General features: G+C 66.5%; 1 protein-coding gene across 1 annotated transcript; it reads left to right on the forward strand.

Moving 5' to 3' along the window:
* The first annotated feature begins 1,395 nt into the window (after positions 1–1,395).
* On the forward strand, positions 1,396–14,135 carry LOC101632694 (plexin-A3). The gene is made up of 32 exons (XM_004695241.2): positions 1,396–2,166; positions 2,423–2,962; positions 3,271–3,453; positions 4,420–4,545; positions 4,615–4,715; positions 4,949–5,072; positions 5,141–5,297; positions 5,369–5,468; positions 5,611–5,725; positions 5,820–6,020; positions 6,129–6,225; positions 6,341–6,531; positions 6,611–6,756; positions 6,819–6,939; positions 7,037–7,173; positions 7,275–7,445; positions 7,642–7,735; positions 7,812–8,051; positions 8,122–8,265; positions 8,340–8,574; positions 8,672–8,814; positions 8,938–9,194; positions 9,306–9,372; positions 9,448–9,594; positions 9,676–9,835; positions 9,961–10,064; positions 10,182–10,278; positions 10,493–10,683; positions 11,645–11,814; positions 12,223–12,435; positions 12,578–12,728; positions 13,220–14,135. Exons 1-32 carry the CDS (start codon positions 1,570–1,572, stop codon positions 13,313–13,315), a joined length of 5,616 nt encoding a protein of 1,871 aa, XP_004695298.1. The 5' UTR covers positions 1,396–1,569; the 3' UTR covers positions 13,316–14,135.
* Positions 14,136–16,935: the final 2,800 nt, after the last annotated feature.

A 16,935-nucleotide genomic window follows, 5' to 3' on the forward strand; every position in this document is an offset into this window, starting at 1 on the left:
GGCCACCTTCCCCGCTACCCCTGCAGAGTCTGCCTGCTCGCGGGGCGGGGCGCGGGCATCTCGGGGCTCGCCTCGGGTAGAGGGGATCTGGGCCTGCCCGTGCCTCTCGGGCGCCCACCTGCCTGGTCGTCCGGCCCGTGCGCGCGGAGACAGACGCCCAGCCCCCGCCCAGCCCCCTGCCCGATGGGGATCCTTTGTGAGGACCGCTGCAGCTCCACACACCGCGCGTCTGCTCCTGGGGGCGCATCTCCGCCTGGGCGCCCGCCTCGCCTCGGCGCTCGCCGCTGGGCCGGTGCTGGCTGTGCCTGTGCGCCTCGCCGCCCCCCGAGCGTCCCCGGTCCCCGGGCCGGTCCCCGTCCCCAGTCTAGGGTTGGAGCCGTGCTGGGCGTGGAGGAGGCGAGGGCGGGGCTCGGCCTCCCTCTCCTGGGCCTTCCTTTCTTTGGCTGTTGCCTCCGGGGTCCAGGATGTGAACCTGACAAAAGAGCCTGGGGAGCCCAGCGGCCAGTGCTGAAATCGGCTGTTTCAAGCGGGGCCTACTCCTTGTTCTGGCAGACGTGGTTTTCCTTTCTTCGCCTTCTGGGTTTTAGTTTCCTGCCCCCTTTGAGCACGCTGTGGTGGCCCCTTCGGCTGCCTTTCCCCTGGGACTGGCTGGAGAGCTGGGTGTGGCCTGGGGGTGAAGCCCTGGTCCAGCCAGCTGGCCCCAGGGCCCCGCCCCATCTCCCCCTGGCCTTGCCCTGGCCGGGGATGTTTCTGCCCTTCCTTAGAGCTGCGGGGACTGCTCGCGGTGTGGACGGAGTGGGCTCCCTGGCACGCCTCCTTTCCCCCTAGCCTCTGGGTGGGGGAGCACACACAGGCCGCTGTCTGGCTGTGCTGACTTATGTCTGTGGCGCGAGGCGCGGGCTAGGCGCGACTTGGCTTTGTGTTGCTGCGGTGGGCAGTCTGGGGGCTCCTGGACAGCCAGCCGGCCGGCCCTTGGGGCAAGGAGTCAGCCACACCAGCAGTGGGGCTGTGGTGGCGCCCGGTCTTGATTCCCCTGAGCTGGGCTCCTGGGGCCATGACTGTCTGAGGTGGTGTTCCCGGCCCCCTTCACCCGCTGATTGTTCTCTCCCTGCCTCTCTCCTTTCCCCAGCTGGGGTGTTGCCATCCCTGTGGCTTGGGGCTCGCCTGTGGTTGCTCTTGTGCGCGGCTGGCCGCTCTCAGCTCTGGCATTCAGGGCCTCTTTCTGGGAGGGCCTCCTGCCCTGCCATTCCCAGCATCTGGCCTCGCTGCCCCCTTGGGTGTGGCCCAGCCAAGGCCCCCGCTCCTTCGGGGGTGCAGGTGGGAGATGATGGTTGGGCCCCCAAGCCTGCCGCCTTCGTGCTCACTCACATGCCCTGCTGCAGCCCCCACCGCAGCCTGGGTCATCATTTGGGGCTCTGGCAGGGTGTGGGGGGAACGGCCCCCTGCCCTCTGTGGCATGTCTGTCGACCTGCACCTGGGGGGCTGGAGGAGGGTGGGCAGCCTGGACTAGTACCTCTGACTCATCCTGGCTGTCCCCCCCAGGCCGGTCCCCGGGAACAGCTGCCCGCCATGCGCACTGTCTGCCTCCTCCCACTGCTCCTCCTCGCCCTGGGGGGCTCCCTGGGCAGCCGCAGGCCCTTCCCCACCTTCTCGGTAACAGACACCACACTCACCCACCTGGCCGTGCACCGGGTGACCGGGGAGGTGTTTGTGGGTGCAGTGAACCGCATCTTCAAGCTGGCCCCCAACCTGACCGAGCTGCGGGCCCACGTCACGGGGCCCGTCCAGGACAACGCCCGGTGCTACCCACCCCCCAGCATGCGCGTGTGCGCCCACCACCTGGCGCCCGTGGACAACGTGAACAAGCTGCTGCTCATCGACTACGCGGCCCGCCGCCTGGTGGCCTGTGGCAGCATCTGGCAGGGCATCTGCCAGTTCCTGCGCCTCGACGACCTCTTCAAGCTGGGCGAGCCCCACCACCGCAAGGAGCACTACCTGTCGGGGGCCCAGGAGCCCGACTCCATGGCCGGCGTGATCGTGGAGCAGGGCCAGGGGCCCAGCAAGCTGTTTGTGGGCACTGCCGTGGACGGCAAGTCCGAGTACTTCCCCACCCTGAGCTCCCGCAAGCTCGTCGGGGATGAGGACGGCGCCGACATGTTCAGCCTGGTGGGTAGCCGGCTGCGGCGGCCTCTCCTGCCTCTCGCGTCTCCTCCTGCCACTGCCACCGAGGGGGGCCGAGGGGCCGCTGGGGAGCACAGGTCGGCGCCGGGTACCAGGAGGCTGCCTGCTCCCGGGGCTCCCTTGGCGCACCCCAAGGCCGTCCGGATGCACGCTGGGCTGTGGGGAGCCCCGGGTGCGCCGTGCGGTCGCAGGGGTGGGGGTGACCTGGGGCCTCAAACCGCGCTCTGCCACCGGCCCCCAGGTGTACCAGGATGAGTTCGTCTCCTCGCAGATCAAGATCCCCTCGGACACGCTGTCCTTGTACCCCGCCTTCGACATCTACTATGTCTACAGCTTTGTGAGCGCCTCCTTCGTCTACTTCCTGACGCTGCAGCTGGACACGCAGCAGACCCTGCTGGACACGGCGGGCGAGAAGTTCTTCACGTCCAAGATCGTGCGCATGTGCGCCAGGGACTCGGAGTTCTACTCGTACGTGGAGTTCCCCATCGGCTGCTCCTGGCGCGGCGTGGAGTACCGCCTGGTGCAGAGCGCCCACCTGGCCAAGCCTGGCCTGCTGCTGGCCCAGGCCCTGGGCGTGCCGGCCGACGAGGACGTGCTCTTCACCGTCTTCTCTCAGGGCCAGAAGAACCGCGCCAGCCCGCCTCGGCAGACCATCCTCTGCCTCTTCACGCTCAGAGACATCAACGCCCACATCCGCCGGCGCATCCAGTCGTGCTACCGCGGGGAGGGCACCCTGGCCCTGCCCTGGCTGCTCAACAAGGAGCTGCCCTGCATCAACACCGTGAGCCCCGCCCCTGCCGCCGCGGTGGCCACGGTTTGGGGCGTTTGGGAGCCCCCCGCCCCCACGCTCTGCCAGCCTCTGTGGCCCTCACGGCCGCCCACCGGTGCGCAGGCTGCGCGTGGGCCGAGCCGCCCGCCCTCACCCTCCTCCGGCGCCCTCCCCAGCCCTCGTTTCTGCGGGGTTCCGGGGCCAACGCCCAGTCTTGGCTGTGGGGGCGGGTCTCACAGGCTGCCCCGCTCGGGACGGGGGTCTCGCAGCCTCTGCCCTCCTGCCGCCCTGCGCTGACCCCACGCGTTCCCGCTCCACAGCCCATGCAGATCAACGGGAACTTCTGCGGGCTACTGTTGAACCAGCCTCTGGGTGGCCTGCGCGTGATCGAGGGGCTGCCCCTGCTGGCCGACAGCGGCGAGGGCATGGCCAGTGTGGCCGCCTACACATACCGGCAGCACTCCGTGGTGTTCGTCGGCACACGCAGCGGCAGTCTGAAGAAGGTGGGCCCCGGGCGCCGCTGGAGAGGGCTGGCGGCTGCACGGGGCACAGCCGCGAGCAAGGGCCCCGCTCAGCTACCCCTCGCCTGTGCCGCTGGCACTGGGCCTGGGGACGGCCGCAAACGAGGGCCATGCCAAGGCCGGCTTGGTGGAGTGCCCGAGGGAACCAGCCTGAGCCGCGGAAGGGAGTCCGCGGCTGTGGCTACTCCAGCTCCGACTCCCCCTTACTGGGGAACCCTCCCTGAAGGCGCAGGGGAGCTGGGGGAGTTTGTGCGGGAGCCGCTGAGCTGGGGCTCTGCCCTGCCAGGCCTCTGAGGCAGGGTGACAGCTTTGTGGAGGAGATACCAGATATCAGAGCTGATATTTTCTTTTTTTTTTTTAAAGACTTATTTATTAATACAGAACTGGGGTACAGGCCAGAGATGCGGAGGGTGAGAGGCTTCTCCAGAGACACAGTGGGGAGCAGAACAGGCAGATCGAGGAAGTCCACTGCTGAGGGGAGCAGCGGGCGGGTCAGGAGAGGTCTGCCGGGCCATGTGGATCTCCTCAGGGGCAGGCGGGGATCGAAGTCATGCGGAAGTGGCTTTAGCTTCTCAGTGCTGTGCTGTAACCCGCTGCGCCACCAGGGAGGGCCCAGAGCTGATATTTTCATGCCTTTTAGAACCTGGTTCACCCCACGATGCCTTCGCCACCCTCATCTTTCCCTGTCCACCCCACGCACCCTGTTCCCCACCCTCGGCGACACGAATCTCGATCAGGTCTCCTGGGAGCTTTTCCTGGCTGGCTGTGGCACCTCTAGGTGGCTGGCTGGGGTTGACGGCGGCGGGGGAGGGGGGGGCTGAGCCCCCAATCCCTGGCTTCGCTCAGCCCCCGCCTGGTGGGTCCCCAGCTGAAAAAGTGGGTGCCGTGAGCGTGGGGGTGCTGCAGTGCCAGGCTGGCTTGCCATCCGTGCACTCTGGTCTCGTCTAGGTGCGGGTGGACGACTCCCAGGAGGCCCGTCTGTATGAGACGGTGCCGGTGGTGGATGGCCCTGTGCTCCGAGACTTGCTCTTCAGCCCTGACCACCAGCACATCTACCTCCTGAGTGAGAAACAGGTGGGCCCGTGGCGGGCGCGGCAGGCGGCGGGGTGTGAGTAGGCCGGGTGCTGACGTGGCTGTCCCCAGGTGAGCCAGCTCCCGGTGGAGACCTGTGAGCAGTACCTGAGCTGTGAAGCATGCTTGGGCTCTGGGGACCCGCACTGTGGCTGGTGCGTGCTGCAGCACAGGTGAGGATGCCTCTTGGGGGAGCGCTGGGCTGGGGGCCCTGACTGGGGGAGCGGCTGGGCCGGCCGCCGCAGCCCCTCTCGTGCCCTTGCACTTTCCCCAGCTGATGCGTGGAGCCTGCACTCCGTGTGCCACCCCCTGCAGCCCACTGTTCCCTCCCCCACCCGGGCCCCCGCTGCGCACCCCTGGGCAGCTCCCAGGACAGTGCCACGGACTGCGCCCCTCCCCCCCGCAGGTGCTGCCGGGAGGGGGCCTGTCCTGGCGCCTCTGCTCCGCGCGCCTTTGCCGAGGAGCTGGGCAAGTGTGTCCAGGTGCGAGTGCGGCCCAACAACGTGTCCGTGACGTCGCCTGGGGTGCAGGTGAGTGGCGCGCTGGTCAGGGGGCGCGTGCGGCGGGAGCCCGTGCACTGAGTCCCCGCCTCCCCCAGCTGACCGTAGCCATGCGCAACGTGCCCGACCTCGGCGCGGGTGTCAGCTGTGCCTTTGAGGAGGCGACGGAGAGCCAGGCCGTCCTGCTGCCCTCCGGGGAGCTGCGCTGCCTCTCGCCCTCTCCACAGGAGCTCCGGGCTCTCACCAGGGGGCACGGTCAGTGGGCTGGGGCTGCCCGGGAGGGGGCCGGCCTGCGCCTGCTGGCTCACTGGCCCGCCTCGCTGCAGGGGCCGTGCGCACCGTGCGCCTCCAGCTGTTCTCCAGGGAGTCGGGCGTCAGCTTTGCCGAGGCCGACTTTGTCCTCTACAACTGCAGCGTCTGGCAGTCGTGAGTGCCGGTCTCCCTGCGTGTGCTCTCGCCGGCGTGGGCGGACCAGCCGCTGCTGCCACTCCTGGCTTGAACTGTGTCCAGTGGGGGTTGGTGCATGCGGCCTGGCCTTCTGCGTTAGTCCCGAAGCCTCTCCCTGCAGGTGCGTGTCCTGCGTTGGCAGCCCATACCCCTGCCACTGGTGTAAGTACCGCCACGTGTGCACCAGTCACCCCCACGAGTGCTCCTTCCAGGAGGGCAGGGTCCGCAGCCCCGAGGTGAGGCTGGGGCGTGTGTGAACTTCCCAGAGACAGGGCAGGCCTGGCCCAGCTGGGCCGCCTCGGTTGGGGGCTGACGAGCACCCTCTTCCAGGGCTGCCCTGAGATCCTGCCCAGCGGGGACCTCCTCATCCCTGTCGGGGTCATGCAGCCGGTCACCCTGCGGGCCAAGAATTTGCCGCAGCCGCAGTCAGGCCAGAAGAACTACGAGTGCGTGGTCCGCGTGCAGGGCCGGCAGCAGCGCGTGCCCGCCGTGCGCTTCAACAGCAGCAGCGTGCAGTGTCAGAACGCCTCGGTGAGGCCCCGCCTGCGCAGGAACCCGCTTTCCTTCCCAGGCTCCTGCGTGGGGGTGGCGGGGACGGGGCCCACCCAGCTCTAAGGTCACGCAGCTCCCTGCCCCTAGTACTCCTACGATGGCGACGAGCACGGGGACGCCGAACTGGACTTCTCTGTGGTCTGGGATGGACACTTCGCCATCGACAAGCCTCCCACCTTCCGAGGTGAGGCGAGGAGTGGGCCTCCAGGCGGAGCCCGCACCAGCTGAGGCCGGTGTGGCCGGGGGAGCCTGGTGCCAGCTGCTGGCGGCTGCCCCAGCCGTACCCTCTGTGCCCACAGCCCTCTTGTACAAGTGCTGGGCACAGCGGCCCAGCTGTGGCCTCTGCCTTAAAGCTGACCCCCGCTTCAACTGCGGCTGGTGCATCTCGGAGCACAAGTGCCAACTACGGGCCCACTGCCCAGTTCCCAAAACCAACTGGATGCACCCGAGCCAGAAGGGCGCGCGCTGCAGCCACCCCCGCATCGCCCAGGTCAGCTGCCCCCACACCCCTCCCCGCCCTGGCCCCGAGAGCCCAGGCTCAGCCTCTGGCCCCCCTTCCTGCTCTGCAGATACACCCACTCGTGGGGCCCAAGGAAGGAGGCACCCGGGTCACCATCATGGGCGAGAACCTGGGCCTGTCTTCGCGAGAGGTGGGGCTGCGGGTGGCTGGCGTGCGCTGCAACCCCGTTCCCGCTGAGTACGTGAGCGCTGAGAGGTAAGTGTGGCCATGTGGGGCCGGGCAGCCCGCGCTCCGGCCCTGACAGTGTCTGTTCCTAGGGTTGTGTGTGAGATGGAGGGGTCACTCGTGCCCAGCCCGCCCCCCGGGCCCGTGGAGCTGTGCGTGGGGGACTGTTCTGCTGACTTCCGCACTCAGTCAGAGCAGCTGTTCAGCTTTGTGGTGCGTGGGTCACCCCCGCCCTGCTCCCTCCAAGCGGGCCATGGTCAGCCCCAGCCCGGGGCTGCCGCCTCTCCCCTTAAGTTTGCTTGTCCCGCAGACCCCAACCTTCGACCACGTGAGTCCCAGTCGGGGCCCAGCTGCAGGCGGCACGCGGCTCACCATCTCGGGCAGTGCTCTGGACGCGGGCAGCAGGGTCACTGTGACCGTGAGGGATGGCGAGTGCCAGTTTGTGAGGTGGGCGAAAGCATGGCCAGTCTTGGTGTGGGCTGGGGGATGCGGTGTCACGGGCAAGGGGCTGGCCTGAGCTGCGCCCCAAGATCCCTGCTTGTCGACAGGAGGGACGCCCAGGCGATCGTGTGCATCTCGCCCGTCTCCACCCTGGGCCCCAGCCAGGCCCCCATCACCCTGGCCATTGACCGGGCCAACATTTCGAGTCCTGGGGTGCTCTACACCTACACCCAGGACCCCACCGTCACCCGCCTGGAGCCTGCCTGGAGCATCATCAAGTGAGACCCCCCCCAGGAGAATGAGGGATCCCGGCCAGCACTGAGGGTCCCTGAGCTTATGTCCTGGGTTCTTGGGCATCAAATGACATGCCTTTGCCATCCAAGCCTCCCTGGGGGACCCAGCTGGGGGCTCCATAGCTCTCAGGGCTGGGTCGGGGCAGCCGGGCCGGGAACCTGAGCCTTGCCCCGCCCCCAGTGGGAGCACCGCCATCACCGTGAGCGGGACGCACCTGCTGACGGTTCAGGAGCCCCGGGTCCGGGCCAAGTACCGAGGCATCGAGACCACCAACGTGAGTGCCAGCTGCCCTCGCCCCGCTGCCCTCCCGCCCCTGTGGCCTACGGCAGCTGCCCTCCTTGTGCCCGCAGACGTGCCAGGTGATCAATGACACCGCCATGCTGTGCAAGGCTCCTGGCATCTTCCCGGGGCGGCCCCAGCCACGGGCCCAGGGCGAGCACCCCGACGAGTTTGGCTTCCTGCTTGACCACGTCCAGACGGCACGTTCCCTGAACCGCTCCTCCTTCACCTACTACCCCGACCCCAGCTTTGAGCCGCTCGGGCCTGCAGGCGTCCTGGATGTCAAGCCTGGCTCTCACGTGGTGCTGAAGGTGTGGTGCAGGGAGGTGCGGGGGTGGGCGGGGCAGGGGTGCCCACGCTGACTGTGCCCCCCACTGCCAGGGCAAGAACCTGATCCCCGCCGCCCCCGGCAGCTCCCGCCTCAACTACACGGTGTTGATCGGGGGCCAGCCGTGTGCGCTCACCGTCTCTGACACACAGCTCCTGTGCAACTCGCCCAGCCAGACGGGCCGGCAACCTGTCACGGTGCGTGAGGCTTGGGGAGGCCACCAGGGTGCTTGGGGCGGGTGTGGGGGTCACGCACGCACCTGTCCCCGCAGGTGCTGGTGGGCGGCCTGGAGTTCTGGCTGGGCACCCTGCACATCACGGCGGAGCGGGCCCTGACGCTGCCGGCCCTGGCGGGGCTGGCGGCGGGGGGCGGGCTCCTGCTGCTGGCCATCACCGCCGTGCTGGTGGCGTACAAGCGGAAGACGCAGGACGCGGACCGCACGCTCAGGCGGCTCCAGCTGCAGATGGACAACCTGGAGTCCCGGGTGGCTCTGGAGTGCAAGGAAGGTGCCCGGGGCGGGGGTGTGGTGTGAAGCTGGGGGGGGTGGCGCTGGGGGCCGCACGCCTCCTGCCCGGCTCACGGTCCATCCCCGGCCCTCCCCAGCCTTTGCTGAGCTGCAGACGGACATCAACGAGTTAACCAACCACATGGCCGGGGTGCAGACCCCCTTCCTGGACTACCGGACCTACGCCGTGCGCGTGCTCTTCCCAGGCATCGAGGCCCATCCGGTGCTCAAGGAGCTGGACGTGAGCCACGGCCTGCCGGCCTGCCGGCCTGCCGGCCTGCCTACCTGCCTGCCTGCCTGCCTGCCTGCGCCCCATCACCCCCGAGGCCACAGCCCTACCCGCTGAGGCTCGCTGTCCCCACAGACACCCCCCAACGTCGAGAAGGCCCTGCGCCTCTTCGGGCAGCTGCTGCACAGCCGAGCCTTCGTCCTCACCTTCATCCACACGCTGGAGGCCCAGAGCAGCTTCTCCATGCGCGACCGCGGCACCGTGGCCTCGCTCACCATGGTGGCCCTGCAGAGTCGCCTCGACTACGCCACGGGGCTGCTCAAGCAGCTGCTGGCCGACCTCATCGAGAAGAACCTGGAGAGCAAAAACCACCCGAAGCTGCTGCTCCGCAGGTAGCGTCTTCTGGTCTTCTGCCCGCTGCCCCTGGCCCGCCCGGGCCCCGCCCCGCCCGGAGGCCGCCGGCCCCTCCCCACCCTGACCTGGCCGCCTGCCTCTGGGCCTAGGACCGAGTCGGTGGCTGAGAAGATGCTCACCAACTGGTTCACGTTCCTGCTTCATAAGTTCCTGAAGGTGCGTGGGGGGGGGGCGGCGTGGGAGGGGCGCCGCGGGGCGGGCGCGAGCTGTGCGCCTGCCCCCTGCCTGCAGGAGTGCGCCGGGGAGCCGCTCTTCCTGCTCTACTGCGCCATCAAGCAGCAGATGGAGAAGGGCCCCATCGACGCCATCACTGGCGAGGCGCGCTACTCGCTGAGCGAGGACAAGCTCATCCGCCAGCAGATCGACTACAAGACGCTGGTGAGCGGTGCTTCTGTGGGCAAGGCTTTGGGCACAGGGACATGCGGCCCAGGACCCACCCTGGGGTCTCCTCACCCTCAGACCCTGCACTGTGTGTGCCCGGAGAGCGAGGGCAGCGCTCAGGTCCCGGTGAAGGTTCTCAACTGCGACAGCATCACCCAGGCCAAAGACAAGCTGCTCGATGCTGTATACAAGGGTGTCCCGTACTCTCAGCGCCCCAAAGCTGAGGACATGGACTTGGGTGAGCCCCTGCCCCGCCTGCTGGGCTGGCACTTGTCCTCCTCCCCTGGGCTGTGTGCTCCCAGGGAGTGGACTCGGGGACTGGAGCTTCCCTGAACAGCACCTCCGGCCCTCTCTGGCCTGCAGAGTGGCGCCAGGGCCGCACGGCCCGCATCGTCCTGCAGGACGAGGACGTCACCACCAAGATCGAGTGCGACTGGAAGAGGGTCAACTCGCTGGCTCACTACCAGGTGAGGGGCTGGGGCCTGTCCCGGGCTGCCTGGGAGCGCGGGGCCCCGCCCCTCGCAGCGCGCCGTGTGCCCTCGCCCCAGCCTCCTGCGCTGCTTCCTCTGTGTCTGGGTCTCTAGGTGACAGATGGCTCCTTGGTGGCACTGGTGCCCAAGCAGGTGTCTGCCTACAACATGGCCAACTCTTTCACCTTCACCCGCTCCCTCAGCCGCTACGGTAGGTGTCTGCCGTTGGCCCTTCGAGCGCGTCCGCTGCCATGGAGCCTCTGGCTGGGCAGCCGGCTTGGCAGGGCTGCAGACCCACAGACACTGGGCTGGGCCGGGCCGAGCGAGAGCCGATGGGCTCCTCGGCCGTGGGCTCCTGGGACAGGAGCCCTGGCAATGCCCGATGTGGCTTTTGGACCTAACGGTCACGTCTGCCTGCCACCCAGAGAGCTTGCTGCGCACGGCCAGCAGCCCTGACAGCCTCCGCTCTCGAGCCCCGATGATCACGCCCGACCAGGAGACAGGCACCAAGGTGTGGCATCTGGTGAAGAACCACGACCACGCTGACCACCGCGAAGGGGACCGCGGCAGCAAGATGGTGTCCGAAATCTACCTGACGCGCTTGCTGGCCACCAAGGTGTGGCGTGGCCCTGCCCTCTTGGCCTTAGTTCAGATGCCTGCCACGTTATTTATTTATTTTGGCTAGCCAGAGTTTTCTTTAAGACTTATTTATTTATGCGTACAAGAACCAGGGAACAGGCCAGAGGTGCGAGAGACAGAGTGGGGAGAGGAACAGGTGGGCCCACTAACACCCACTGCTGAGGGGAGCAGCAGGGGACAGGCGGCTTCTGCCATGCCCTGGGGTTCCTGCCTGGCCGGGGATTGACCTCGTGCTGCAGGGGCTACCGCAGCTTCATAGTGCCAGGCTTTCACCCCTGCGCCACTGAGGCGGCCCTCTTTGGTCAGTTCTTGCATTGAAGTATTCCTCGATGACATCCTCAGCCTGAGATTCTGCCATTGTCCTTCCCACGACTTGATGGGCTCCGTCTGTCCAGCTTACAGAGCCCAGGGGCTGTTTTTTTCTCGGTAGTGACCGCAGTGAGGTCGCTTAGGGTGCTTGGTGCACAGGCCCCCCCCAACATGGCACCCACGGGCTCGCTCAGCGGGACGCGGCACAGACGCGCTCAGCGCGTGGGCAGGGCTCGGGCAGCTCCGCGGGGTCCATGGGCTAGGCCACTGCGGGTGGGGGTGGGTTTGCCACCTCCTGCCAAGCAGCGTTACGTCTGTGATGCCCCCAGCTGCAGTGCCTAACCCGCCAGAGTGGGTTGGGAGAGCCTGTCTCGAATGCCCTAAGCCTGCCCCTCTGCATGAGTACAGGCAACAGGGGAAGCACTCAGATGCCGTGTAGCCTCTTCTGGGCAGGGGCGCTGGGCCGTGTGCGTCCCGAGGGCCTTGCTCAAGGTGTTCGCTCTTGCCCTCCTGGGCCTGTCTTCCGGGTGCCGGACTGTTGGGGTGCCCGGCTCGCCAGCTGCTCTGTCCAGTCTGCTGTGCCGTGCGGACACCCTCGCAGTCACACCGCGCTCTCGCTGCGCCCCCAGGGCACGCTGCAGAAGTTCGTGGACGACCTGTTTGAAACCGTGTTCAGCACAGCGCACCGCGGCAGCGCCCTGCCGCTGGCCATCAAGTACATGTTCGACTTCCTGGATGAGCAGGCCGACCGGCGCCAGATCAGCGACCCCGATGTGCGCCACACCTGGAAGAGCAACTGGTGCTGCCTGGGCCCCAGCGGGCGGGCGGGCGGGCGGGCGGGCGGGCGGCGGAAGAGGCCTGTGGCTCCGCCTGGGCTCAGGGTGGCAGGCAGGGCTGCAGTGATTGGCCGAGGCAGGAGCGAGCATGGCCGAGGAAGGGCATACGCAGGGCAGGGTGCTGGCGGCCTGGCCCGGGTAGGAGCAGAGCAGGGGTGGGGGTTGGAAGGCCCTGAGCACGGGGCGTCGACTCGAACCTGGCTGCTCAGGTCTAATGGGCGTGGTTTGGTGAAGGCAGCCCGTGGCCCTGACCCTGTCACACATGTGACCTCTGGGCATGACAGCTGCCAGGCCAGGAGCTGGGACGAGAAGGGTGACAGGAGGGGCTCACCGACTGGCTGAGTGCGGAGCTGCCAACCCTTTCTCGCCAGCCTGCCCCTGCGCTTCTGGGTGAACGTGATCAAGAACCCGCAGTTCGTGTTCGACATCCACAAGAGCAGCATCACGGACGCCTGCCTGTCGGTGGTGGCCCAGACCTTCATGGACTCCTGCTCCACGTCCGAGCACCGGCTGGGCAAGGACTCGCCCTCCAACAAGCTGCTCTACGCCAAGGACATCCCCAGCTACAAGAGCTGGGTGGAGAGGTGGGCTCTGCCCTGTCGCCTGTGCAGCGGCGGGCTGGGGGGCTGGCTGCCGGAAGGGGGGCTTCGGGCAGCCATGGCAGCCAGAGAAGGGTCTTGGGCTTTTGCGACACCTGCTGCTGTGACTTACTCAGGGCCCACACAGGTACTACCGAGACATCGCCAAGATGGCGTCCATCAGCGACCAGGACATGGATGCCTACCTGGTGGAGCAGTCCCGCCTCCACGCCAATGACTTCAACGTCCTGAGTGCACTCAGTGAGCTCTACTTCTATGTCACGAAGTACCGCCAGGAGGTGCGTGCTACCCACAGGCCCCTGGGCAGGCAGCGCAGCCCTGAGGGCGTGGTGGGTGGTTGAGATGGGCGGGGCACGTGGTCAGGAGGTAGTGCCACCGGAGGCAGAGGGCATGGCAGCCATCTCCTGGATTGTCACAGTCCCTCCCCAGTCAGGCTTCCAGGCCAGCACAGATGCTGGGACCTGCGGCCTCGGGGGAGGAGCTCGTGGCTGGAGCTGGTTCTGTCCTGGCGTGCTGTGGGGGAGATGAGCTGAGGGGTGGAACCGGAAGGCGGGCACGTGCAGCCATGGAGAGTGCTGGTGGGGCTCGTGACCTCACACAAGAGCAGGCAGGGACAGCGCCCCGTGAGCTGCAGGGCCCACCGACGCCCTGCCCCGCGTTGCCCAAGGCGTCCGTGCGGTAGGGCCCTGGACAGCATGAGGGAGGGTCCCCTGGGGAGTGGTGGCTTGGCCCAGGAGGAGAGCCCAGCTCCAGGGGTCCCTTCCCCCAGGTTCTCAGTGCTCTGGACCTAGACGCCTCTTGCCGGAAGCATAAGTTGCGCCAGAAGCTGGAACAGATCATTGGCCTCGTGTCCAGCAACAGCTAAGGGGGGTGCAGTGGGCGAGGAGGGGGCTTCTCAGGCCTGAGCCGTGTGCGCATGCTGGAGCTCGGGGGTGGTCCCCGGATCGGGTGGCACGGGGCCCCTTCGTGAGTGCCTTGCTTTGGGCCCTGCTGGGGAGGGGTGACAGGACCAAGCCCCCTGGCCCCACAGCAGCAATACCCCCAGCCTCCTGTCCTGCTGCCCAGGTGACGTGCGTGGCCTGCCCCTGCCAACGCGTCCTGGCCACCTATTTATTGAACTGTGCCCCTCCCTCAGTGCCCACCCCCCAGGGGCTGCCCACCCCTCACTCTCCTCTTCTGGACAGTGTCACTCCAGCCTGGCCACACACCTCCTCGCGTCATGGCCGGCTGCAGCTGGCCCTGAGAGGGCCTCGATGTTAGCTGCACTTGGAGTGGCTGAGGCCCCTGCAGCCCAGCAGATATGGCTGTGACGGGGTCCCCGCGGACCTGGCCCGCAGCACTCCCAGCGCCTCCAGAGTTGGGCTCTGCTCAAGGACTGTGCACTCTCTGGGCACCTGGAGAGCTGTGGCCAGGCCTGTATCGGCCCTGTCCTGCGCCTGGGGGCTCCAGAATGCTCTTTCGCACAGCCCCACTGCCAGGCGTCCTCAGTGTTGTCTGTGCTCGCCAGAGCCGGGACCCCGCGCTCAGCCGCCCTCCCGCGCCGACGCCAGGGCCGAGGCGGCAGTGCCTTACTCCTCCCTTCGTCTGTCTCCTCGGATGAGTCCGGCTCTGGCTCCTGGCCCCGGAAGCCCCCTTCTCTCCTCTTTGGTTGCATGAGTTTTTCTTTCTTCATGTGAACTTTTTTCCTAATAAATAACTGTTGGGAAAATGGAGCCGGTGTGTGGCTTTGTCCTTGGGCTGGGGACAGGACGTAGAGCTGGCCGACCTGGCTGGGGAGAAGCTAACAGTTCACAGCCTGGTGCTGGGGCTTTGAGGAGGTCCAGGCGCCAGCAAACCCAGTGGCTGTCTTCCAGGTCCCTCTGGCCTCTGCCCACCTGCCTGGCCCCGCTGGTCCACAGCACCCTTTTCTCCTGCCAAATGTCAGTTGGCTTCCGCCCTCCCTGCCCCCAGCGTTTTCTAGATGGGAGCCACTGGGATCCAGGTAAGATCAAGGTGGGTTTTGTCCCACTTTATTCAGAAGTCTACGGGTTCTCTTCCACCTGCCGCCTTCCTGCCCCAGTCCAGTCATGGTGCACGCCCAACCCCACCCCTCCACACCTGCGGATATGCAGCTGGAATAAAGAGCTACTGGTAGGGCACTGGAACACCTTGCTGGGGTGGGCGGCCAGAGGGGGGGTCCTATTTCAGTGAGCCTGCGGGAGCCCTGAGAGGAGTTCCAGAGCCATGCAAAAGGGCTGGCAGGAGTGGGCCTGTTCGCAGGGGAGCCCTGGGCAGGCTTGGAACAGGTGTTTGGTGACCTAGGGGTAAAGTCACCCACAGCTTCAGCAGTCGCCATGGTGTCACAGTTGTGGAGGGGGGTTACGTGGCAGTACGTAACTCCCAGAGTTTACGCCTAAGTGGAGTCACACGTCTGCAGAGACGGCGTGGGCTCACCTGCCCCTGGGAGCACCCCCAAAACAAGACAGCATAGCCAGGCAGTGAAGGACCGTGACCTCTGAGCACCCAGCTCGTGGTCTAGGGGGCCGCCCAGTCCCGGCTGGCGGGGAGTGAGCAGCAGGCGTGGACGGGAGGCGGCGTGGGGCAGGAGAGGTGCGCCGGGAGCGCCTCACGTGGCCCCAGGCTCCCTTGGGCTGACCCCTGTCCCGGCGAGACCCCCCCTCCGCCCCCGCCCCCCCAGGGAGCAGGGCCAGCAGGCCAGGGGGGGGGGCTGCAGCAGTGGGGAGAGAGCAGCGGGGTTCCGTCGCCGCCAGGCAGGATCCAGTGTCCGGGCGGGCGCTGTGTAGGAGGCCTGGAGGTCCGGGCCCTCCCTGGCCGTCCCAGGCGGAGCGCCGGTCCCGCGGTGACCCGCAGCGGGCGCACCTGGGCAGGCGCGGAAGGGCTGCCGGGAGGAGCAGGAGCCCGGCCCGGAGGGGAACAGACGGGTGCCCCGTGCTCGGAGGGTGGGCGGCGGCCTCGGACGCCACCTGCGGCCTCCGTGCAGCCGGCGCTCGGGGGTGCGGGTCGGCGGGGCACACCTGGAGCGAGGTGTGGGCAGCCTGGCCGCCCCTGGGCTGGGCTGGGGCCCTGGGGGCCGCGTTGAAGAGAGGCGAGGGCCGGAGAGGCAGGACCTCGAGGCGACGCCAGGGAGGGCCCAAGGAGAGGGGCCGCGCGCCGGCCGCCCCACCCTGCCAACTGCGGGCTTGCCCAACAGGGCGCAGAGCGCCGCGAAGGCCACTGGACGCTCCCGCACCGCCTCCCCGGGTGATGAGCGCCCGGGGGCCGTGTGAGGTCCGTGCTGACCCACAGTGCTGGGCGGCCACCACGGCCACTTCTGGAAGACCGCCTTGAGAAGCACAACAGCCCCAAGGGCTGCTTCTACTCTCTGGGTGGGGGCCGGGCACCTAGAGAGAAGCAGCCCTTGGGGCTATCCTGATTCTCAAGGCAGAGCCACACCCGCTTTCAGAACCACACTGTGGTGAAGACTGGGAACCAGGAGGGAGGGGCAGCTTCAGAGGCTGACAGAGTGAGCTGAGTGCACGTGGGGAGCCTTAAGAAAATGGTTATTCACTGAGGAAATCTAGGGTGTAGGCCGGAGGTGGGGAGCAGGCAGTGGATTCTCCAGAGTGGGGAGCAGAACAGGTGGATTCACTCAGATCCAGTGCTGAGGGGAGCAAGGGGGAGACTAGAGAGGTCTGCTGCTCCCTGGGGGGGGGTCACTCCCTGGCTAGGGATGGAACTCAGGCTGCAGTGGCTGCAACAGCTTCACAGTGCTGCAAGTTAACTCCTTGCTACCCCTTAAGAAGTATCTAAGGACACAATCATTCATGCAAAAATTCATACATAATACCACCCTGTAATGGGGCAAAAATTGCAAAGAATCTAAACGCAGTGGCTTTTGAAGACTTCCAGAAAAGGAAGAACTCATGTTCAGGGAAAGAATTAAAAAATATATAATGTTTTTAAAGCTATTCCAGTCTAAGAGCCCAAGCATGACTTAAGTGAAATAAGCCAGAAAGAAAAGGAAAAATACTGATGGTTTCCCTCATGGGAGTACAGTGGACCAGGCAAGAAAGTACTAATAGTGAACAAGTATACACCAGAGACATTTTAGGGGGGCGGGATGGGGATGGGATCAAAACTGGGGGCAGGGGGAGTGCACGGGACTGTGGTGATGGCACACAGGGCACTGGGTGACGAGGAGCCCACGGGGATACAAGTGAGATGGAAAAAGGCAAAAATGATGTAAAAATAAACGATGACATTATTAGAGAAGAACACAAGCATGCGCATTTCACATTGATGACAGATTTTATTTTCATCCCTTATCTTCCATGCCCTAGATTGTCTTCAACGACCCTGACTTGTATTCCTCGAGGACAGCCTCCGTTCTGAGATCAAAGGTAAAGGTATTTGGGGGTGCTGTAGTTGAAAAGAAACAGCGGGCAGTCGCTCAGTTTTAGTAGTTAGCATTTAAGCACCCAAACAGAACGTGGGGGCGCGGGTGTG

This window comes from Condylura cristata, unplaced genomic scaffold, assembly GCF_000260355.1.
Source record: "Condylura cristata isolate star-nosed mole 26May11 unplaced genomic scaffold, ConCri1.0 scaffold00057, whole genome shotgun sequence".
NCBI lineage: Eukaryota > Metazoa > Chordata > Mammalia > Eulipotyphla > Talpidae > Condylura > Condylura cristata.

Excerpts from the sequence above, each read along its gene's own strand:
- LOC101632694 (XM_004695241.2), top strand. The coding sequence starts at position 1,570 with ATGCGCACTGTCTGCCTCCTCCCACTGCTCCTCCTCGCCCTGGGGGGC. Across the intron at positions 6,226-6,340 it reads CAAGCCTCCCACCTTCCGAG|CCCTCTTGTACAAGTGCTGG; the intron begins GTGAGGCGAGGA and ends CTGTGCCCACAG. Across the intron at positions 6,940-7,036 it reads AGCAGCTGTTCAGCTTTGTG|ACCCCAACCTTCGACCACGT; the intron begins GTGCGTGGGTCA and ends CTTGTCCCGCAG.